Below are 24485 nucleotides of genomic sequence, written 5' to 3'. Positions count from 1 at the left end.
CACGTTTAACCTAACAGGACAATAAGTGAAATATGGGGATGCGTTTGGGGGCATGCACCTTTTAAATTGACCTCTGTCTGGATCATAATAGATAACCTACAGAAAACCTTTCACCCACATTACACAGACATTGTTTCTCATAATGAGTTGTATGTAATATGGTAGTTTCCACAATAAATCACCTCCAGCATCAAAATCATTAGCAAAGTATCAGTGCAACAAACTAATGCTTTGGTTCACTCACATGACACTGCAATGATGCCATGACAAGAAAGAGAAGCTAAATACATCTTTACATATGCGTAGAATATTGTAACCGTGTTACAATACGGTCTCTGCCAAACTTGGAAATTTGAAAAGTCAATAACTTTACAGGCTTCCAAGATTTTTCTGGACAGTTTTTGAGGTTAATCTCAAAATTTCAGATTTTATTTTCATAAAAAAAAATGGTTGGTGACTTTTGAAATCCATACATTTTCAAGATATTTCTAAAGAATTTCTGAGATTAATCTCAAAACTCTCAAAAGTTTTTTCTTGAAAATTTTAAATTTTTGGAGCTCAGAAATTTCAGAGTTTTTTGGCCGAAATTTACTCCTCTTTTTCTATCTACAATGGCTCTAGTTCACTGTCATAAATGAGAACTGATACTACTATGCATTACTTTAGTGATGACTGATAGCACTAAAGTAGAATCAGCTGCTATCAGAGATTATTTTGGCTGTCAGAATACTTACATATTCACCGTATGTGTCCTGCACTATGGGTGGAGCTGCCCTGTAGCCAGCAGCTGGCGGGGCGCCTCTGGCTCTTTGGACCCCTCTTCCTCTGGAGGATGGGGCCCGGCTGGGCGGAGATCCTCGGGGCGCTGCTCCTCGAGGAACTGCTGCATGCAGCGGTGGAACTCCTCCACGACTCCTGACAAGACAGGCAGAAATCCTCCGTGTTTGATTAAAGAAATTAAAGATGTCAGATCAGAGAGACGATAGACTCTGAATTACTGGAGAGAGGAGGAAGCAAACAGAAGCTTCACACATTAATCTGCAGCACCGTGATGAATTCCTCTTTTAATGCAGTGGCACAAAAATTCAACCTCTACTCAGGAAAAAAAAAAGTCTCATATTAGGAGTTAATTGTTTTTAACAAATTACAAGTGACACAACTATTAATCTTCCTAACAAGACTGTGGGGAAATTAATCCAGGAAACAGCAACAATATGTTTTAAAAGATTTTACTTAATTATTTTACCAGGAAGTCCCTCAAGATGAAGTTTGTTTTTCAAAGGAGACCTGTCCACGAAGCACATCAGTGTATATCGTTTAAAACAATAATTTAATTCTACAGACAATTGACAAGAATAAAATCTGTGAACCGCACATATCCACATCTGGAGGTTGAACAGTCCATGTGACATTTTTGGGGCATGATAACCTTGTGAATAGGTTAGAAAATCATGGTGCTTGCGCAAACCTGGAAACAAAAATGAATGGTGTGAGCTATATAAAAAACATATTTATTAGTCATTTGAAATGGAAATTATTATTGAAATAACATTTTACATATTAGCTGTACATATATATGTTTACTTTGACTTTCAAATGAAGAGCTATGGAAAAATTTAGAATAAAACATGCTAAATTTAGTAGTTTTAAACTTTAAGTGTTTATTGGATTATTATCAGTACAGAAATGGGTTTGTAATATGTCAACTTTATATTAGAGTGTTGTGAAATGATGTTGATGCCATTGGAGCTATTTCCAAAGAGCCAAACTTGTCTTCTTTATATCAAGAGAAACATGTAGTTGCCTTCTTTTAGCTAGTAGCTCAGAAACATGTGGGGGAGGGGAAGCAGCTTTATTATGTCTAACAGTTTTGAAGCTATATTTCAAATTTAGGTACTTGTCTTTGTACTTTGTATACGTTCATAAGATGAGACAAAATTTTGGCTCCAGATGGATCTTTCTTTAAACAAAAAGATGTTGACATGAAAATTTAAGGCCAATCTCAAACGTGATGGACGTCACTAGATGCTTTGGGTTGGTTTCACTTCCAAAGTTCCCAGGACCTTTATTTGTGTGTTTGATATCAATAACTCATTGAAATACTGGTAAATTTTACAAAAAGTCTGCTGGATTCTGCAGTAAACCTAAGGTTGGTCACAACTGAGTCAAAAGGATAATGACCCACAATATTTGGGTGTGAAAAACAAATATTTCTTGACATGTGTTTTTTATCCCCCATCACTAAATAAATATACTAAATTAAAAAATGTGTTTTCTGTCAGAACGTACTACCGCCTTGAGGAAAGCATTCATTTCAAGGCTGTTTACACGTCTTTACCGGAGATGTCAGTGATTCGGAGGGATCTTAACCTGGTATCCAAGGAATTAAAAGTTATAGTTATAATTAGCGCATCTTCAAAATGAAATACCCACCGCGTCCCACATATTCTCAAGGACATTCTCTAATTCATCTATTTTGCTGCCTTTGCTGCCTCTTCTACTTCCACTCGTGTTAGTGATTTCCTGCTTTGGCCGGAACGACTCGACTAAATCCAGAAGCGATGAATATGATACGGTCGGCAGGCAGGTTATAGGTGTAGGAGGAGAGAAAGGAACAGCGCAGGCGGAGGGCATGTTCCTCCAGTCGAGAAAAAGTGAGTCATATCCATTACTCAAAAGCCGCCATGTCTTGTGGCTGAATTGCTCTCTTGTCTATTAAGAAAAATGTAGATGGAGAAAAAAAACTGTTATTTCTATATGCTTTATGTTCTGTCCTTTTTGTCTGCATCTTATGTAAAAAGTGAAGCCTTCAGTGTTGGAACGTAATTTAAAAAGGCATCAATATCAGAACTAATTAATGCTTCATATATTCAAATACAATACTAAAAATGAGAATTTGGTCTATTGTACATTCCCTCTTTCGCTGATAGATCGAGTAAATATAGAGAGAAGTTTTAACATAATGTCATTTATCAATAATCTAAAAAAAATCCAACATATTAAAGCTGGGAAAAACTCTATGGGAAAAAGTAATTTCTGTTCGTCAAATCCTTAATTAATTGCAACTAACCTAATTTTTGGGGAAATTGAGTTTAATTTCACAACCCACAGATTATATTCCCTGACCTGGAGAATAAAAAAATCCTTTTAAGTAGAACCTGAGGTAGAACCACATCCTGATGATCCAGGCCTTTTGTAAAAGTGATCTGTGAACTGATGAGATAAAACGGGAACTGTTCCTTTATATTTGGAGAAAACATTTGACATTTGATCGATGGCGTAATGGATTGTTGCTGTATTGCTGTTTCAGCTATCAGCTTGTAGCCTTAAGCACAGCCCACTTGTTTAATTTTTTTGATGAACTGGACGATCTAAGTATAAAAAAAGCAAAAACAAAAGACAAATCTGTAAGGGGTGGATTCTTTTTTATAACCATTAGTACTTTTCTGTTTTCATTATTTTAGTAAACCAAATTACGTCACTCCTGGGCACAGTGTCTTGAACAAACTAAAAACTAACCGGCCTACTTTTTACTGCTGCACTTTTAATGAAGAGAACAGCAAATGCAAACTGCTCTTTTCAGGAATCGAAGGACTCCTGACCTTGTGGTTTATTAAAACGTTGCATGAGCTCTTTGCCTCAGCTGTCTTTTGAAAGCAATTGTCTGATCTGAAGCAGCAGCAGAAAACCACCAAGGTTGCCATCTAGACAAATTGCTTTCTATGTTTTCAGCAGCTCTCCATGCATCTGCGGTGAAAGATCCCAGATTTGGGCTAGGAAGAGCTACGTCGAGGCAGAGAGAAACTCTGATGTAATGTCTAACGGGAACGGCGGGAAATGTGGTTAAGAAAAGTAGCAGCTCCTCTGTAAAAGGAAGGACTTCCCTTTCAGTCACAGCCCAGGGAAGAAGGGCAGAGATGAGAAAGTCTGCATTCAGAGCTCTCGTTTTGATCAAAATTGTGCTTTAGTGAGCATGAAAACTTCCTGCGTGGGAGCCTGCGGGACCACAGAGTTATAACACTTAAATTAGGCATGGTAAATGCTAATTACAGCATATTTCAAAACACTGCCATTTATGCTGTAACTCAGAGCGGGACGAGCGCGCCGACTTAGTGACCTTGCTTATCTCTAAATCGTATGAGGGAGAAGTTTCTTTCATGGAGAGTAAACAAACCCTTATTATTATTTTTTACTTCTTCAAAGCACAGCAGCAACACAGACAACACAGAAAAATTGTTAGACTGCTTACAGAATCCGGAATTACCATGGATACATTAAGATGCGAGAGGGTCAAAATCCACAGAGAACTGTTTTGAATTCATGCAAAAGCAGGATAGTTTTCTAACTTAGCATAATCAGCTGTTTATTAATGTCTCTTTATAACTAAAACATGAGAATTGCAAGATATCGATATCAAATTGTGATAAGTAAACATCAGTGATACAAACTGATGCAAAGCTAGTAGTTGTAAAGTTGACAACTACTGACAACATGTCTCCAAAATTCCAAGCAATTCTAATTCTATATTTATTTGCAGAAAATGAGAAATGGTGAAAAGAGATGAGGCGCTTTCAGACCTCAAATAATGCAAAAAAACGAGTTTATATTCATTTAGAAACAACAACACTAATGTTTTAACTCAGGAATATTTCAGAAATCAGTGTTTGGTGGAATAACTAGGAGGTTTTCAGTGGGGTTCCAGAGCTGCATAATATATTTTAAGGGTAACAAAGTATAGAGGGTTGAACATATTTATAAAAATTCATACCTTTCAGATTTGTAAAAAACAAAAAAACTAAAAACCTTTCACTATACAATAATGCACAGCATAGAAAAAAATATACTTTTGCAAATAGGTATGAATGGGAAGACATTCCAGGAATGTTAACATTTTGACTTTACATCGAGTCTCAGCTCCAGTGGTGAAGGAGGTGATGGTTGGATGCCAAAACACATAGGAAGAGTGAATCATTTCTCACACATACAAAACCTCCCACATGACGGAAGATTGTTAAATTAATCTGCCCACTCAAGTCATGGAGAACTTTGCAGTTTCTGTTTCAGTGCTACTGTTCATAGTTCTGTTCCAGATTATGGTTTTACAGCTCCTGTTGCTAACATGCCAGTGTTTTGTTTATTGCTGTGTCTATGATTAATTGATACAGCGGGTAGGTAAAAAGAAATCATTAAACTGTGGTGTTTGGTGAGGGGAAACACATTACCAGGTATCCCCAACAGAAAGGAGAGCGCAATCAATCAACAAGTAAAACATACCATCCTTCAAATATCAACTCTGTTAAGAATCACAGCAAAAAACAAAATCAAGCACCTGGCAAACTGCTCAGCATTTTAAAATTAGACATTTTTTGGCAATCCCTTTCTCAATAACATCTATATTTCAGTGTTTTAATTTCTTTAATTTGGTTAGTGAAACTCTTTTGATCACTTGTGCCTTATTTCCTTTGATTTTGTCTAAAGCAACGGGTGTGAAAATGTCTAAAGCGAAACACGACAAGCTGGACCTGAACATTGGCACTTTGCTCTGGATTTGAACCTTTCTGACTTGGAGATCACAAAGTCACCCTCAAATGGAAAGAGCATCTTCAACTCCGTGTCAGTCTGAGCATTGGGGTCCCTCATGGTTGAGTCCTCAGTCAACTGCTGTTCATACTACAAAGAAACCTTCCATACAGTTTATTTCATTTATTTACACAATAGAAGAACTGCCTGCCTCACCTCAAACCTGTTCTCTGCCGTTTCTGATCACTCCTCAGCACACGAAACACGTTACACACACAGTTGGTGTCAAACAACACTGTACATTATATTATATAAGCTAAATTATGGAAAATCAGCTCATGTATTAAATGTTTTTTAACCATTTTACTGGCAACGTACAGACAGGAGGAACATGTTCTCATCGAATGGCAGCCAATGCGGTTAGTGAGAGGTTGCGCAGTTCAAGGCTCAGCTCACCAGCTTCGCTTCCGAACATTTGAATGGGATAATGTGAAAATTCAGCAATTTTGAAGAAAAAATTATCAAAACTGGTTAAGATAAATAAAAAATAAGTACTTTACAGTACAAACCACAGGGTGAAAATAGCAATATAAATTATTTTATCATTATATTTTTCCATTATTGCTGTGTCTATAATAATGGAATTATAGACACAGCTCTGCCTCACTTGCCTCCCCTGCCGCACGTCACTGACTCACACTCACTACTAAGGGGAATTTAGACAAGCTGATAAACTTAGCATGCATCATTTTAGACTGTGAGAAGAAGCTGCAGTACCCAGAAAAAAACCCCACATGAACAGTGCAGCCCATGTAGAATAACTAATTATTAGATTTGTAAATGATGCATTTGTGGGACCTATAATGGCGCATTTACACCAAACAAGTTATGTGCGTGAAAACTACTTGACACTTTGCTCTACACCTAGCATTTCATGCGTCAGGCACGTCTGGTTTGCATTCAAAGTCTACGTGGAGGCGCATTGAGGGTGCATCAGATGTGCCAAAATTGGTCTAGATGTTGTTTTGTCCGATGAGTTGGACGCTCTTGACGTGTCAAACTCTCCAAACAGTTCAAATCGCACCGCAACACGCCCTCAACATAGACTTTGAATGTAAACCAGAGGCACATGATGCTCAAAATGCGTTTGATGTGAACGCATCATTTCTGGAAATTATGAATCAATGTACAGAGAGAAAATTAAATAGTTAGAAAACTGGCATGGAGGCATCAACATGGTCCTCTCTCAGTGTGGAAAAAACACATTAGATAAGCATTACACTGTGGATGTTAAGAGCAGATATCCTTTAGCACAAAGTACGTGTGCATAAGAAAGAGAGTGGACAGGCTTAAGTTCCTCAAACAGCAGATCTCTGATAACCGCACCTGGTCAGGGAACACCACTTTCTGCAGAAACAGAAATTCCCTACCAACATCCACACAACATTTTATAGATCTATTGTTCAGAATGTGTTTATGTAATAATGCCAACTTTAATATGGCAGAGAAAAGGGGCCCTGCAGTGGGCTACCCTACAGTCCAGGAGCATAACTCTGAATATCACATCCAACCCAGGAACTTTCTTAACTGCAACTATAAAGCGTAACATCATAACATTAGGAGCAGATCCACCAGCCCGCTTTAAAACTTTCTGCCTCCAACTGTTGAAATGCTAAAATGTAGCCCTTTATTTTACTGTATTTATTCAATATGTTTAATTTGCATTGTCTATGTGTCCATTTAAATATATATGTAGGCTACGATTTTTTTAAACGACTGTCACCATTTCTACAAGCAAATGGTTATCCATTAATTTGAAATACAAGGAATCTTTATTTACTTGAGGAAAACACTTTTGTTTTGTTTTGCTTAAATACAACTGACATATTTTAAAGTTTATGTACACATATTGGATCTGAGCGGAGACCAAGTTTAATTATCTGATCATTTGTTGTGATTAATGTGACTCCAGTCAATGCAACAGCCTTATAAAATAGTTTGATAAAAGTATTTGTAGGTCAGTTCTGCCATAGGCTCATGCATAAGTGCCTTTTCTCTCATTTGTCTTTAGCGTAGTAACTGACAGCAGATCATCAGCAGTAGATATCTTAGATGTAGCGTGTTCAACAGCTGACCACAGCAGGGACCAGAAATTAGTAATCTCAGGGTCACAAACAGCTTGTTAAGGAAATATGCTTTCACTCTCACTTTTATGTAAAACCATATGTTCAGGGTTTGTTCAGAATAGAACGCATTGCCTGAATTGATTAAATAATAAATTTAATGGTGGCACCAATGCGAAAAGTGTGACAGTCCAGTTTTAAATGTTAGCAGCAGAGTTTTTGTTTTGAATGCATGCCAATCATCTGTGCCCCACACCTCCTCTTTGTGAATCCTGCTGAAGTCTGCACCCAGTCAGCACAGTCTAAATCAACACCGCTCATCTTTCTGCCTCTCAGAGCAAGCTGTTTGATGTCATTCATTTTCGTGATATATGCAAAACTGCTTCCGACTTCGCTCTAAACAGACAACCCTTTGTCTCAATGTTTTTTTAGCCACTTTTTTCAATTAAAGGAGTTATGACACACTTCTTTCTCAACTGGCATCATTGATAGCTTGGCATAGGGATCATGGAGTCATTTTCAAAACATCCATTATGAACGTGCAGAGATCAAATTATTTCATATTCACAGAAACACAGAAAGTCAAATGTCAGAAAAACAGAAACGTAGATGGACAGAATTATTATTTTATGCAAGAATTTGGAGGGTATTTTCACGATGGGCCTCCACATAATGCATATGAATTTAGTTTATGGGAATCACAGACTAACCATAACCCTGACCCAACACTGTCTATGAGAACATAAACATTTCTCATTCTCTTGTCATTTATAATACATACATGTATATATGTCCAACCAGCCAGACATTGTTGCAAATAATGAAACATCATGAAAAAGGAACATGATAGACTGGAGAAATACCAAGGGCTCTAGTGGCAAATTGGGCATCTTCTGAAGAAAATTGCTTGGAGAAGATTTCATTGGTGCAGTAAAAGCAGTTCTATTCCACCGCATTTTCAAACTTGACTTGAAAAAAATTATATACGTGTGTGTGTGTTTGTGCTGTAAATATTACAACCGCAGTTATAAACTTTTATTGTTGCTTATTCAAGAAACTTTTCCCCTTCCGAACATACAAGTACATGTGCCCTTGTATAAATAACCAAAATCAGATCTAACTGGGAAAAAATATTTGTGAGTAAAATATTGGAAATTTTATGCAAGGGAAGGCTGGAAGGCAAAAACTAATTTCCTTGATGACAGCCGTACCTTTGCTTTTATTACTGCCCTAGGTAAAAGAAAGATATCCAAATAATTGTAACAATTCCAAAAATCTAGTGCAGCTAGAACTTAAGTATGGGAGTGAGGACACAGAAATGTGTTTAAATGCAAGATTTATACATTTCTTAAAAAAAAAAATTCATAATCTTGATTATTTCTAAATCTGGCACTCATTTTACATCCAATTAAAACAGAAAACATTTGTACGACGTTGCCTTTTAGTGCCCAGCAAATGCATTTTACACTTCCAATGACATAATTTTAGTGGGATTTCTTGTGGCACAACAATGCAATGTAACACAAAAGTACAAAGTGGGAGGAAAATATTTAGTATTTTTTCACAACATTTAATAAAAATAATAATGAAAAAAGTGTGGCATCCATTAATACTCAGCTTTCCGATTCACCTTTTAATTGCTTTCCTGTTTCTGTCCTCAGGAAATGAAAAATGATTCAATCAGATGATTTAATATTTGTTCAGATTTACAGCGTAATAGATTCATACACAACTTATGAACGACTGTATGTACAGATCATTTCAGATACTTTTTATTGTGTTTACATTTTTGTGAAGAACAGAAGAATGTAATTGTGGTTCTATTATCCATTCTCATAGAGCTGAGCACGTCAACTTATGTTTCCCAGTAGCTCCTTAATTGTAAATAAAACACATTTCCCAGCAGAAGCCAGGAGAACATGCATCCAGATGCACATTTGGAACAGGTTACCTTGGAGGCCCTGGAACAGGTGTCCCCCTGCCACGGGCTGCCGACTTGCCCCTGACCGATGGCACCTTGGCATCCTCTGAGCCGCCGTTCAGGTATGTGAGCTCCTGCAGCTGTGCTTGTCTGATCTCATCATTGTAGTCCTGCACACACAAGAGAGCCACATATAAACACACACACAGCGACGGCAACAGACTCGCTTTCAATTACACTGTATTAAATTACGTCCTTTATCTCCAGGGCTACAGCTCTGGGAATATCTAATTAATGTACTTTACAGTACTGCCATGACTGCTGTTCCTGAAGCAGCAAAACATTCAGATCTCCTGCTGATAAAACCTTAGGACCCCATTTAGCTTCATCTTTTCACGCTGTCGTTTTTCCTCTCTAAAGTAGAACACGTTAATTATCATTAAAAGAGGTCTTTAATCACAAAACACAGTTGTCATTTTTCAATAGATGGGTTTTTTGGGGGGACAGAAACAGGCAGCAACAGAGGACACGTCATCGGTAGGGTCTGCAGTATAATAAATGAAAGTATGCAAATTATTATAGCTCTGTGCATGAGAGACATCATCAATAATAAATAGAGGAAGAGTAAATAAGTTCCATTCTGAAGTGGCTGCCAAAGAGAGGTTGTCCCAGGAAAAGAGGTTCCCTCCTGCTCTCTGAGTCTTACATCTGCACTGCACTGATGATCTTTCCTGACAACAGTTCTCTGACTTCATGGCAATCCTCTAGTGACACAGCATGTTTATTAGGTCCCTATGCTAACTTGGCTAATTTACTAAGTGATTCACTTACTAATTTACTTATTTCTAATGATCATCAATCAATAAGCTGATCTTAAAACCATAAAATTAGGAATGTGACAATACATTCAGCTTATGGAAAGTTTGCTTTGGTCATATCTTCATGTTCTCATGTCTGTCTGAATCAAATTTTTAAAAGTATATATAAATGAAATTTTTGATTGCAGGCTTGAAATTTCAAACTGTGCAGTTAAGGTTTGATCAGTTTGTGTTTCGGATTTGAATTTGAGGTAATTATATGCAGGTAAGATTACTTAGCATTCATTTGGCATTGGTAGCAAGTTCCAATGATGATAAAGTATTTTACAGTGCGTGTGTGTACTTATGTTGTGTGTTTAGGACTTTTTCTGATAAATTTACACACCTTCTAAATATGAATATGCCTTATCTGGGACAAAGTATTCTTTCAATGCGGTCCCCATTGTTTGAGTTGAGTGTAAGAGCTCAGTTAAGATTGAGATTAGATTAGAGTTAGCAATATTCTGATAATGATTTGGGGTAAAGGAAATTGCAGGGTTAGGCATAAAGTAAGCAACTTAAATGAATGGAAATCAATGCAATCTCCCGGTGTATGTATGTGTGTGTGTGTGTGTGTGTCCCTAACTTTACAGCATTTGTGGCAGAATTACTCTACCCAAAAGTGAGAGAATGTAATATTCATCCATTTACTGCAGAATTAACTTCTTAACCATGCAAGCAGCAATTAGGACAGGCAATGACAATAATAATGAGGCAAAATGACAAAGGATAGACTGGAATAAAGGGCAAAGGCAACCAGGTAAATAATGATTAATGAACAAAACAAAAATATTATAAAACTCAATTTCATAAATGTGTTAATACATCAGGAAATTAACTTTGCACTGTGAGAATTGACACAGCAGTCTCAGTGGTTCCAAGTCAGTGTGCCCCATTATTTTTTTAATATGCCAACTTACTACTCATTACCATCTTGTCCTTTTCTACATCCATGTTGAACCATTTTGTACCCATGCACTAATTTTTCCTTGTAGGTCAAGGGTTTTTATGAATTACGGAATTAATTTAACATAGAAAGGACAAAAATCACTTAACTGAATGTATTATGGGTTATTTGTATTCATTTGCCTTTGATTCATATTTGGGTCAGTTGAATGTGATAAAAAACATCGTTATGGCCCAGAACCAAACCAAAATAGCTCTTTAGTTCAGGGAGGCTTATTGCAGCTATGAAAAGCTATTTTGTTACAGAAGAACATGAATAAATAATAATACATTACTATAAAACCAATAGTAGCAACGGCTGTGAAATGCCCCATGGTGTTCATTTGGTACTGGAAGAAGTTAGAACTAAACCAAAACGGCAAAGGAACAAAATGACCATCACTGGGGTCAGTGCTCTGCCAGCATTCACAAGCCATTAATATTCAATCTTTTTTTTTCCTTCCATATAACCAAAATGCAGATACACCAATTAAAAGTAGTGGATATTAATTATAGACAGAGCATTGTAATCTAGCCAGAACAGAGGTTGTTTTTAGTCAACATAACAATTGAGCTGCAGAACTACTTCCTGTCTTACTTTAAACAAGAGGCTCAAACATTTACACATTGTATAGGGACAAAGGATTTAGTAGGGAATCACAATAATAGCTTAACCATATTTGAAAAGACAAAGCCACTTGCTGACAGCTACTAGACAGCACTTTCACCTCAACAAGAGATATGATGACACGTAATATCATAAAATCTTGTAGTGTGAGATTTTGTTAAGTGGCTTTCAAGTGGCAAACTTAAAAGCCACTATGAAAATATCAGGACTGGCATTTTGTCCCCATTTTTATGAGAGGTCCCTGTAATGCACTCTCAGCAGTTGGTCCCCATCATGAATAAAAACAAGAACATATAAACATAAGGACTAAGTGAAAAAAATCATCTAAATCAATCAACTGCAAATTAGTTAATTGGAAAAAGTTAGGTATGAGATTATTGAGAAGAGGAAAAATAAAAACAGAAGTGTGTGTGTGCGTGTGTGTGTGTGTTTTAGATATAGTGATGAGAACATACTGGAATGAGAAACTTCTTGATCTCCTCTAGAGCGTGGCCCATCCTGGCGTAGGCCTCAGCTGGTGGGGCGAATACCTCGATGAGGACATGTAAGTCTTCGTTCAGATGGTGATATTTGGCCTCGCCGCTCTGCCGTAGCTCTTCTTCCTGGTGGAACGTAAAATTATTTAGTGTAAAAAGTAATTTTAAAAAGGATTTAATGGAACAAATTCTTGGACTTACACACAGTATATAAAAGTGTCAAATATTTATATAAAAAAAAAAGGATCTACGGTCAGTTTTCTGTAATGAGGCTTGATGTGTTGCAGTTACATGACTGACAGCAAAAATACTGATGTGTGTTGTGGCACACTTCTGCAAACAGGCAGTCCTTAACAGTTTTTCAATTGCATCTGTCATGTTTAACTGATTGCTGTCGTCGTCACAAAGCTGCCTCGCCTCATAACGGATCGGGGCGAGGAGGTAAATGCTTGCATTGCCTTCTCCAAGATATCTGCTCTGTTTGCTGCATTTTAGCCCATCTGTCTTTGAAGTCGCTCGAACTTCATTACAATAAATTAAGTCGCTCTGTGAGAAAAGGAATGCACTGATTTAAATATTGACAATATTAACAATACTGATTCTCACCCCCAAAAGTCAGTGACTTAAGAGGGTAATCATTTAAGAAAATCCTTAACGTGGAAAAGAAAGAGCTGTTGCTTCTTTGTTTTGTTTCCTGAGACAGTTTGAATGAATGCAGTCTCACAGGAGTTTGGCTGAAAACACTCAAAAGTACGGTAGCTTATTGATCCCTAAATTTAAGTTAGTCAGTGACTTCCAGATGTAATCTGGCATTTTTTATAGAATTCATCATATAACTACAACAAATAGTGTATTTTTTAGAATTTTGTATTGCAGATAACAACAATTAGTGTATAAATATAAAGTGATAGAAAATCCTTAAATAGTTTTCACATGTTGGATAGAATAGCTATAGAATAGCTAGCTATATTTGTTTATTTACAGTGTGACATGCAACGTGTGAAAAGTGTTCACCCCCCAGGAACGCTGATCGAACTTTATGGGAAAATGGATCGAGTTAAGTGTAGACAACTCTAAACATACGGAGTCTAAAAATAAAGTCTTTGGCAAAAGACTTGATGAAGATCAAATCTGATTGAGCTTTAGAAAATATCATGAACAAAAATGGAATTCTCAAACTGTGACTCGTATCCAAAAAGACTTGTATCTGTCTGCAGTAAAAGGTGGTTCTACAAAGTATTCACTCAATACAAATCCAAAACACACATATTTGTGCCGCCTTTAGAAAACCTATAATTTTTCCTCTATTTTAAAATAATCCACTGCTTTGTGTTGCTCTATTACAAAAAACCCCAATAAGCAAAATGTTTGATTTCTTGTGGCAACATGATAAAATGTCACCACAAAAACTTAAAATCTTACCAAGTATTTTTAGGCTGGTTTCTAGTGGAAACATCTTAGTACACTTGAAATAAGAGAAAAATAATTTACAAGTAGCATTTGAGCAACATAAAGAGCTCGTTTTAAGTAATTAATTTTGTAATATTACTGAAAAAGTACTAGCACCATTAGCAAATCATTTCACCCAAGTCTTATAAGTGGGTTTCTTCACAGGTCACTCATGCTCACCAGATGCAGTCCTTTGTTATGTTGTTGATGGTGAGAAATAGTACAGCAAAAAGCCCTACATCACACAATTGAAACAGGTTTGCTGTCCCAGATTCTCAATTTTTAACAAAAAAAAGGGAAAGAGTCTTCTCTGGGGTCTTTCTGGTGGCAGCAAAGACCCCTTCCCCTTCCCTCCCATCCACCAGCATGCTAACCCGTATCTCTGATGTCACCTAATTATAAATAACCTTCTTTTCAGAGAGCCGGTGGTATGTTAATGATATGTTAATTCCCCCCATAAATCTGTGCTTTTACGAACGCAGGGCTGCTCTGCGCTGTAGCCGTGCATGTCGGTGTGGAACGGGGAGTGTGAGTGCGGTGCTGGAAAGAGACAACTGCTCAGAAATCTGTCTCATCTCTTCCCTTTTATGTTTTTTTTTTATGTAATCTGTGCTGCATTTGCATGAACAAATATAGGAAAAGCAATCTTTATCAAGTTCTTTCAACTAGAAAATATACATATGAGGACAATTGAGGAATTTAACGGCTTTTTATTTCAACCAATGCTTCGTCGATATTGTCTGAATGTGTGGATCAGTGATCAGCAAAGTGGAATATTGGGGATAAAACAAAATGTGCCAATATTATTTACATGTTATTCTGTAAGAAGATTTCATAAATACTGTGGACTCTCGGTTCTGATAAGAGTGATCCATCATCTAGTGTCCAGAGCTAAGCAGCCTATGGGAAGGGATTACAGCTGTCTATTTTTCTTATCTACTGGCAGCATCTTCCTTCTGTTTACTTTTTTCCTGTAAATCTGCTTATGAAAAGCTGTTCACCCTGGAAACGGGGCACCAGAGCGCTTTGGATGCACTGCAGAGCTCCTGTAGCCAGAGCTTTGAGGAAATGAATCATGTTACGCTTTAAGGATTTAACTGGAATTTAATGATGGATATTTTTATTACCATATCCGTGATAGACGATGGTTCTACTGCAAACCTACTGTACTGATCCACGTTATTCAAGATCAAGTGCACAGAATATAAAGAATTTCTTTTCAGTTTTTTTTTTTTTTTTGGTCCTGGTAAAGTTTGCCAAGTCAAATCAAGTTCAAGTTGAAATCAGTTCAAAATACTTTAAGTCATAAACACGTAACACAATAACCAATTATGAAACAATAAATCAATGAACATTACATTTTGTCAAATCCCATCGTTAAAATCATCAAGCAGATACACATCCAATATATTGATAAATGTTCCAGTTATGAATAAATGATAACTCTAAGCAGGTGGGGTTTTAGCCTTGATAAGAAGGAACTCGGTGTTTCAGCTGTTTTGTGGTTTTTCTGGAAGTTTGTTTCTGAATGCTCCCTCTCCATGTTTGGTTCTGGGGATGCTGAGCAGAACCAGAACCAGAACCAGTAGATCTGAGTGGTCTGGAAGGTTGGTACAACACCAGTGGTTCTTTATCTTGGTGCTAAGGCATTAATTGGACGTCCTTGAAACCTGTCTGTTTACTACTGAAGATAAGACCAGCCACAGGTGATATGCAGTTTGCAAAGCTTCATGTCGTTGACATGGCAAAGAAATAGGATATTGCGCTCTGGTCAGATAAGATTAAAATCAAATTCAACCGTCAGGCTAAACACAAAGTGTGGCAGAAAATTAACATAAGACGGCACAGTAGAAGCACCGTTCTGACCACTTCTTTTATCAGGAAACTGGGAAGAGGTCATTGACTCTACACACATCCCGAGCTCCACTGAAATGTTTTTGATGAAAACATTGAAAGCAGGGTAACTGCAAGTGAAATTGAAGACTTTTTAAGACCTTTTCAGTCTTAAATTGAATGAAATTTAAGACAGAAAAAACTGTAAATATAGGGGATTGTTAATCAAGCATAGTAAAGACTGTGAAGTTTCATGCCTTCGTATTGCAAATGCCTTAACACTCAAAGCGCTTTGAGTGGTCAAAATGACGGGAAAAGCATTAAAATAATTCAGTCCATTTACCATAGTGCCAAGCATAAACGTTTTTTCCACCTAGCCTGGAATGGGTTGTTATCAAACACAGTCCAAGTCAAAATCCAGAATCTATGGCAAGACATAAAACCTGCTTTCTCTAGGACTTCCAATTAAGTCCTAGTTTTTTTTAATTACAGTAAAAAAACAACAACACATTTATTATAACTGTAACATGATAAAAATGAAAATAATACCAAAAAAATTAACTGTGAGGAGATTTAAAAGACTTCAAAACTCGATCAGTCAAACCTGCCCTCATCAGATCTTTTCATAGGCTCCAGTTTGAAGTGTGCAGCTGTGCCACCATGCTGTCAGACTTTCTTTGAATACTTTAAAGTGCTCTTTTTCAGCTGCATTTCTTTTTGTTAGAGTGATTTCAGCTACAGCTGATCCAACAAGAGCGTAGAGCCGCATGGATTTGTTGCAAAAAGTCTCCACACACATTTCTGGTTTGTACAATTCGCCGCAGGTCAGAGGGGAATATATGTGAAAGAACAAAGCATTATAACATGCTTTTGTTTCGCTGCACTGGAACTAAAAGTTGGACTGAAAATACACGAGCAGAAAACTCAACTGAGGACACATGTGACATAATTCACCCTGCCCAATACCTATTTCACCTTTTCTTAAATCTATTAAATAGAAATGCAGATGAGAAACGTTGACAGGCGTGAAGAAGTAATTTTGCACTGATGGCAAAAGAAATGACAGACAAATGACGAATATGTTCAGCTGCAATCATTTATATGACAACTGATTGTCTTTCTCAATCACAACAGACCTGGTAGCAGCTTTTACGTCTACAATTTCAATTCAGCTTCAATTGTAGCGTAAAATCACATCAAAACCTAAGCAAAGTAACTCAAAGCTTCAAATCTGGCATTTAATTTTCAAGGAAAAGGAAAAAAAAACACATCAACTTATAAGATACTCCAGTGATTTGTGATCACATCAAAGAAAAGTTAACCAAACACGCAGTTTTAAATGGAAAAATAAATCGGAGTTGAAAATACATACTCTACAATAAACAAATCATGTGAATTTTTAATTTAACAAATTCATTCAAATTACGCCAGACCTAAAACATTAAAATGGTTTCCACAGTTTTCTTGTTAAAAGACAGAAATCCAATTTCCTGTGAAAAAAAAAGGTGTTTATTTTCAGAAATAAAAATGAGATTTGGGTCGACAGCTTTCATTGAAAAGGCTAAATTAAGCCAAGTTCAATAAATAAATTAAAAGTTCATCAAGGGCTGCTTCTGAGTAAAGCTCACTGCACTGCAAATAAAAAAATCTCACCAAGTATTTTATCTAGTTTTTAGTGCAAATGTCTTTAAGTAAGACAAAAACAAATTTATAAGTCTCTTTTCAGCAAGATATAAGAGTTTTAAGTCAATAATTCCTTAATATTGATGAAAAAGTACATGTTTCGCTGGCGGATAATTTCACTAAAAGGTTTTTTTAACCATGTTAGAAGTGAAATAATATGCGAGTGGAACTAGATTTTTCATCAGTATTCAAGAGTTACTGACTCAAAACAAGCTCCTATATCTGACAGAAAAGTTACTTGTATATTTGCTATTATCTTATTTATATTAACATGAGATATTTGCACAAGAAACTAGACAAAAATGCTTGGTAAGATTTTATGTTTTTGTGGTATGAATAGGTAAATAAACAATATTTACAATGAACTTAAAAAGAGATACAAAGGTGTGTAAATTTTTGTGGCACAAACTACGACTTAGTTTTTGATGATAATTTTGCCCTAAAATAAAAAAAAGTTTCCATTTGCATCAAATACTGCTGCAGGGGTATTTGTTTCATTCATTCTCAAATTGCAGTCAGGGGCTACAAAAATCCAGCCTCACTCTGGTCACCACTGATGTAGTGAATGATGGGAGTGTGAGTCTTTTAACTTGCTTGGACCAGCAATGAGTTCCCATTACAAGTCTGAAGGCTAACACACCCAGGGATTAGATGTGTCTCGGTGACATGATGTCACAGCGACTCCTGTCACACTGCACGAATATGCCAGATTGTCTGATTTTGTTGCTGCAGCAAAATCACATCAGACAGATTTGACAGAGATACCAGTCCAACAATAAGTGGATGTTGGTGCGATTATTTTTGGAGTCAAACTCTGAAGAGAGAGAAAGACGGAGGATAAGAAGAGAGGTCTGTGCTTGCAGCCATCGCAAAGGTTTACTAGTCAGTGTTTGGCACTAGTTTCTATCTGTTGGAAGTTGTGTTTGGTGGTAACGCAGCTCAGTTAGGTGTCATTGTGACTGTCACACTCACCGACTGCAGACCATCATTGTAAGATTTAGCGAAGTGAATGTAAACATGGCTTGACAAAGGAAACATGAAATGGTGGACTTAAAGGTATAACTAGGCCTGGAACGATAAATTTTGCTGGATGACAAATTGTCCAAGTAGTTACTGTGGTAAACGATAATATTGTCGTTTTGAGACCATTTTTAAGTATTGTATTTATAATGTCGTAACAATCCAAGTTTGCCCTCTCAAAGATTAAAAAAGTTTAATTTTATGAAGAACACTTTACACTAGAACTGGAAGATATTATACCCCAAATAAAACAATAAATAAAATGGAAGTAAAAGACACACACAACCAAAACCCTAAATAAAATGTTGTCTTTAAAAAAAAGTTCAACCAAGGAATGGGTTTGCAAATTAGCCCGTTAACAGTTGTTTTGTTTTTAGCATGTATCAATGTTTAATGCTAGTCTTTATTAAATCAATTTAAACTGAAAAAGTATCATGCTGTCTTTGTAAACAAACTTGCCCTTCAAAAAATATTAATCATCAGATTAGAAATTGTCAAGCTTATTTTAATTTATCATGCAATTATTTGGATAACTGCTTATTTCCCACAGGCGTATGTGTAATCATACAACAATAATACATCCATTCAGTGATGATAATAGTATAGTTAACAGCTTGTCTGAAATCAAGCAAAGTGACTAAGAATTTCTACAGTACAGGTTAAATATGTTCATCCTGTCATTCCTTTAAAGTCCTTTTAAAGTCCTCAGCTTGTTGTGTTAATGTCTGCAAAGTGGAACTGATAGCAATCTAAAAAACTACTACTACTATGTGTGGTATGTGTTTATTCAAGATTTCTGCTAGATAGAAAACAAAGAAACTGTCTTCCTGTTGCATATGAATCTAATCTGGAAAATCCCATGAGTTGTCAATTGATGAACTGAATAAGTTTTTATTTGACACCATACGGCGCACAGCACGGCTCCCTCTGATTTCTGGGACACTTCTACCAAACGCAGGAGGTAATTCTCCAAAAGGAACACCTTGCAAATTAAACCAGACACAGGACTTGTTGAAAATGAAACAAAGAAATTGTTTTATCTTTCCGGGGGAAATTAAAGAGGGAGCACAGCTCCAGAGGAAGGGGAAACGGACGAGTTAATCATGTTTCTAACAAGAGAGTCGTTATATCACCCTGCTCTGGAAGCGGCAGGACTATTGAGCCACCATAACACGGCGGGGAGACCGCGTCTACGAGCCGTTAGACCTCGGCGTGCCACCGCAACAACAAGGTCTCACAGCAGTACATATTTGCGCAATTATATTGAGCAATTGTCTCTGGCATGTAAGAGCTCAAAAGGGAATGCACAGAATAATACAGTGCTGTGCCTTTAAAGGAGTCAGACTGCAATTATATGTCCTCCTAATGGGATTCACAGGGTGTGAACTGTCCTTTAGTCTTTAGTCAATCACAACCAAGAAAAGTGGTAGACTCTAAGAATTCATAATTAAAGTATTTAAGTCAGGAGAAGCTTAGAAAGCAACAGTCTTGCTTTGATATTCTGCACTTTCAGACGGCCTTGCATCTAAAAAAGCCTTCGAGTGCTTCCTTTGCTCTGCAGTGGCCCAGTTTCCTAACCTCAGCTGGAAGTGGTATGAGCTGAAAACTACAAGGGCACACACTGCGACGCTGCAAAACAGACGCCGTGTAAACCAGACGTACATTAAGCAGGGGAATCACTCAGCTTCCCCCCACCCCAAAAAAAAAAAACCCAGCGACTGCACAGAGGGAGGGTGGCTGGCGACGGCCGTAAATCTTGCAGAAGCAAAGCTCGGAAAGGAAGGGCCCTTGTACCGTCGTTACACATCTCCTCTGCTATCAGACTATTGATCGGCATAATCAGAATGAATGTGCTGTATGATAGCAAATAACTCCTGACAGAACGTCGGGTAGTGAGGGGAGACGCCGACAAGCAAAGGGAAGTTGATTTAGACCGTTTGAAGCGCAATCAATTTTGCAGCTAAAGATCCGCTGTTGGCACCGTTTGTATCTTTCCTTTATGTGCCGACATGATGGCAGATGATGGAAGTCACTCAGCTGGTTGGTGTTTGAAATTTCAGGCTAATATCTATAGTCTCGGTGCTAAAGAAGATCTTCTCCAGTCTGAATTCACATAAAAACAACAACAACAACAAAAACACGACATCAGTCAAGGTAATGTGTTGTTTTTGTGTATCCGAGCTGACTGCGTGCGCTTTGCTCTGTGATGGAGCGTTTGGCTTTGAAGGATCCGGAGCGCGTTTGGTGATCCCCGGGATCCTTCTCATTTCCATAAACTTTTGAAATGTTGTTTTTAAGCTGGAACAGTTTTTGGCAAAACTCTTAACATGCAGCCAATGGATCCTGAGAGCCGTCAATCAAGTGACATCCGAGGCGCGGAGGTGACCGGAGACGTGGAGATGAGAGAGGGACGCGTTGAGAACGGCTCCTTTCAAGTTACGGAGGGAAAATGAAAGACAACCCAGACTTGAGAGATAAGGAAGATTAAGGGGGAGTTTATTAAAGTTTTCGTAGTTTCTGATTGGAATTTAATTAGGCTCATTTTCACTATCCTCTGTGTCAGAATTTAAAAGATACTGACCTAAAATTTACTTGAAACCCATTTCTCATTAAGAATTGTAAATTAAGAAAATATTAAAGTTGACTTGTAACAGTTGCTACGAGTTGACTGGTTGACGTTGTAGTTGTCGTTACTGTAGTCTACTCTACATACCCAGAATCAGAACCAAACACACAGAAACAGCATGCAACTTTTATGCACCACAAATCTGGAACAAACTCCTAGAAAACTGTAAAACAGCTGAAACACTGAGTTGCTTTACGACAAGGATAAAACTCTTCGATTAGTAGGAAGTGGAAAATTTGTCAACATATTTAATGTGTATTTGCTTGATGATTTTGATGATGACATTTGACAACGTGTAATGTTTATTGCTTGTTTCATAATTAGTAACATCTTTTTATGATGTAAAGCACTTGCAGCTGAAATTTAATATATAAATAAACCGGACTTTAATTTTTAATTCTTTTACTGACAAAGTAAGTTAAAGAGAGTTCTTTTGATAAAACTCCTTATTTTTTAGAGCGTCTGTAGAAACAGACTTGAAACTGATGTGTTATTTCTGAACTAATTATATTTTCCAATTCAGCAGTTCAGATGTGAATACTTGGTAATTGCTTTGCTGCTGTCAAACCGTTTATCTTGTATATTTGAGTTTATTAGACATTATTGTAGAACATCACATCCTGTTGATGTGCTCCGCTTTGCGAAGTCCGTGTGCAGTGGGATAAAGAGTATTTAAGGTGTATTTTTAGCATATTTAAAGTTTGGGGTTGGATATTATTGAGAAACATCAGTACTGGCTCTCTCTGTACAGAAATGTCATACATAACCTTTAATTATGCTATGATTGTTCATACGGTTTATGAGCAGCAGTCTTTTCCTAAAGAGCGATTCTTTACAGGGAAAAGGACAAAATCTAACCTTTTAGAATTCATAACTTGATGTTTAACTGTATAATTTCAAAAGGGAAGACAAGCATGATATCTTCAAAAAAAGCTGTGCTGGAAAGCTTTTATCTTACTGGAAAGGAGAAAAAAAACTCTTGAGGAAAAGCAAGTTAACAGCATAAAATCATCTCACCTTCAAATCTTGGTAAGAGTGGGTAACAGAGCACGAAATGAAATGTACAGGTGAAAGAGTCAAAGCAAAAATGAAACACCACACTTCAGGGTTACCTTCTCTTTGTCTCTCATGGATCCCTTTCCGAGAATCGACATCTTTGTGAGGGTGTCCTCTTGTAGTCTCTTTAACGAGTTCCCGCGTGGCCCGAGGAGCTTGCCGACAAAGTTAAACTGCAACAGAGAGAGAGAGAGGAAGAGAGGAAGAAAGAAAGAAAGGAGGGGGGGAGAAAAAGAAAGAAGAGAGAACTGGGATCAGAGTCTATGTGTCTGAGATAAAAACATAGCAAAGATTTGGCTTCTGTCTGTCAAACGTGGCTCAAAAATAAAGAAAGAGTGACGCTAATGAAAAGTTTTCATCTGCTTGTCCTGTTTTGCGTTTTGATAAGATCAGTGCGGAGGGATTTCTGACGTGTTTCATTCCGGGTTTTAGTGTCACTTTGTCATCAGTGACACTAAAACTGATCTCTAACAGCACAAAGGTATTTTATGGCTTATTCACTTCACTGAACTCCTGACAGAATAAGATTTCACTCACTTTTTGTACTGCAGCAATGTTTGGCTTTAGCTGCGTTAGCAAGATACAAATATTCATTTACAGTGGATTGCAAAGTACTGACATTGTTATATCGCTTGAAAATTGTTTCAAAAGAAAAATATTAGCGTTTATCACAATAATTTCAGGAACAATTTAATGTTCAGTAAAATTTGTTATTGTGACAGGCCTACAAGTCAATACTTGTGTTCCGAACATGACAAATGGATTACTTATGACTTTCTACGTTTGTTCACTAAAGCTCTAGGAGATTAAAAACTAATTTGATGACTCCTGAAGCTCATTGGTTGCATTAGATTTTCAAAAAGACATTTTCCAAGACTCTGAAAAGACACTGAGGAAAACTGAAACATTTTCAGCTCGTTATATTCCCAGCAGTGTTTCTCACTTACAAAATAGTCTGGCTGCTACCTGGGAAGCAGAAACCAGGACAAAAAAAAAATAAAGCGTTTGGAAACGGCTCATCAAGGAGTGTGGGGACATTGTTCTGAGAGATAAAGTACGTTAAAAACACACTGAATATGAACCTGACTGGAGACCATGTTAACTGTGTTTCCTTGTTTTTTTTCTCCATTTTGTTTTGGAGCCTGGGAATTATGGGGATCCAAGACAAAATCTCCCCACGGAGAAAATAACTTACACTGCAGCAGCATAATTAAGTACAGGCACCAATTCAGCTGTTTTGGTCTAACCCACTTTAATACATCGACTCAAACTAGTTTTAAAAACCTAATCATTTTAAAACGTCTCTACAGGATCTATAATTTATGCTAGCAGCACTTTGGGACACAAGAAATTACAAGGTGTGCAAGAACCATCTTTTGTTATAGAAGACGTAACGTGAGTAGTCCAATCATTTTTCTTGGGAGAAAAGGTTCAAAACATCCTGTTTTGTCGTCATCTGCTCATTATGAATTATTCCATATGTGAAAACATTCAACATTTAATACAGCTTTCAGGACATTTTGAGACTAAAGACATCAAAAGCATGAATAGCTGGGTCCAGTTTTGGTCAGTAAGCAAAAGCAACAAATTTGGATTAAAAGGTTTTGAAATTAACTTTTTTTTGTTGTCAGAAACTGTTTTTTGAGGATAATCAATGTGTAAGATCATTGTCTTGAGGTTAGATAAAAAGTAACATTTTGTTAGGACTGTCTCAGAGCAGCTCCTGCAAACAATCTGAGTCAGTATTTTGTTATCGGGTGAAAACTGGAGTAAAAAGACGTTGGGCTCCCTGGGTGGGTGGTTGATGAGCAGAACTTCATCCAAACTCCACCTGAAGCTCATCAGCTACAAGGAAACTTCAAACTGAATCTATGTTTCAAATTATTACCGCGGGCCGAACGGAGACACAGTCATAGTGACTTCTAGATGCTGCAACATTTCAGCAGGAAACATTAGTGTTGATTGGTCCTAAAATAAATCCGACCTGACCAAACCCGTAAACATCCGACCCCAATCCAACCCGACTAAATCTAGAGACGTAAACCGACATATTATTTGAAACTTTTACCAGTTCTCTGCAGTCTTTGCTCTCTGCAGCCTGATTATTGTAACTTCCCCCGTTTTTAGCTTTTGCTTAATATCTTCCAGCTTCATTTTCTCGCGTGGGTTCAACAAACAAGAAAAACTTTCTTTCTGATTCTTGCTCATCAAGACGGGTAATTACATGAAAAAAAAAGATCATAAATATCTATTTTATGAAAAAGCTTTTTCATACTTCAAACTTGATGTTGAAAGTGAAGAATTATAACAAAGACAGTGTTTAATAATGCCTCAATTTAAGTTTGTTT

At 37.1% G+C, this 24485-nt stretch overlaps 1 protein-coding gene across 2 annotated transcripts in view; it reads right to left on the bottom strand.

Annotated features, from left to right (window-relative positions):
* The window catches only part of khdrbs3 (KH domain containing, RNA binding, signal transduction associated 3), a 131761-nt gene that overhangs the window by 40021 nt on the left and 67255 nt on the right, over window positions 1-24485 (bottom strand). For both annotated transcript variants that reach the window (XR_006372686.1, XM_044137959.1), the window contains exons 3-6: window positions 22194-22310; window positions 12450-12596; window positions 9595-9734; window positions 735-915 (exon numbers count right to left, since the gene is read on the bottom strand). Coding sequence is in view for 1 of the 2 variants with exons in the window: in XM_044137959.1 (XP_043993894.1) it covers window positions 735-915; window positions 9595-9734; window positions 12450-12596; window positions 22194-22310 (585 nt within the window). In the remaining variant the exon portion in view is untranslated. The remainder of the gene's footprint in view (window positions 1-734; window positions 916-9594; window positions 9735-12449; window positions 12597-22193; window positions 22311-24485) is intronic.

The sequence above is a fragment of the Gambusia affinis genome, linkage group LG14 (genome assembly GCF_019740435.1).
Source record: "Gambusia affinis linkage group LG14, SWU_Gaff_1.0, whole genome shotgun sequence".
In the NCBI taxonomy this organism is placed as follows: Eukaryota; Metazoa; Chordata; class Actinopteri; order Cyprinodontiformes; family Poeciliidae; genus Gambusia; species Gambusia affinis.
Note: the sequence above shows the minus strand (reverse complement) of the source record. Positions and strands in the feature narration are given on the sequence as shown.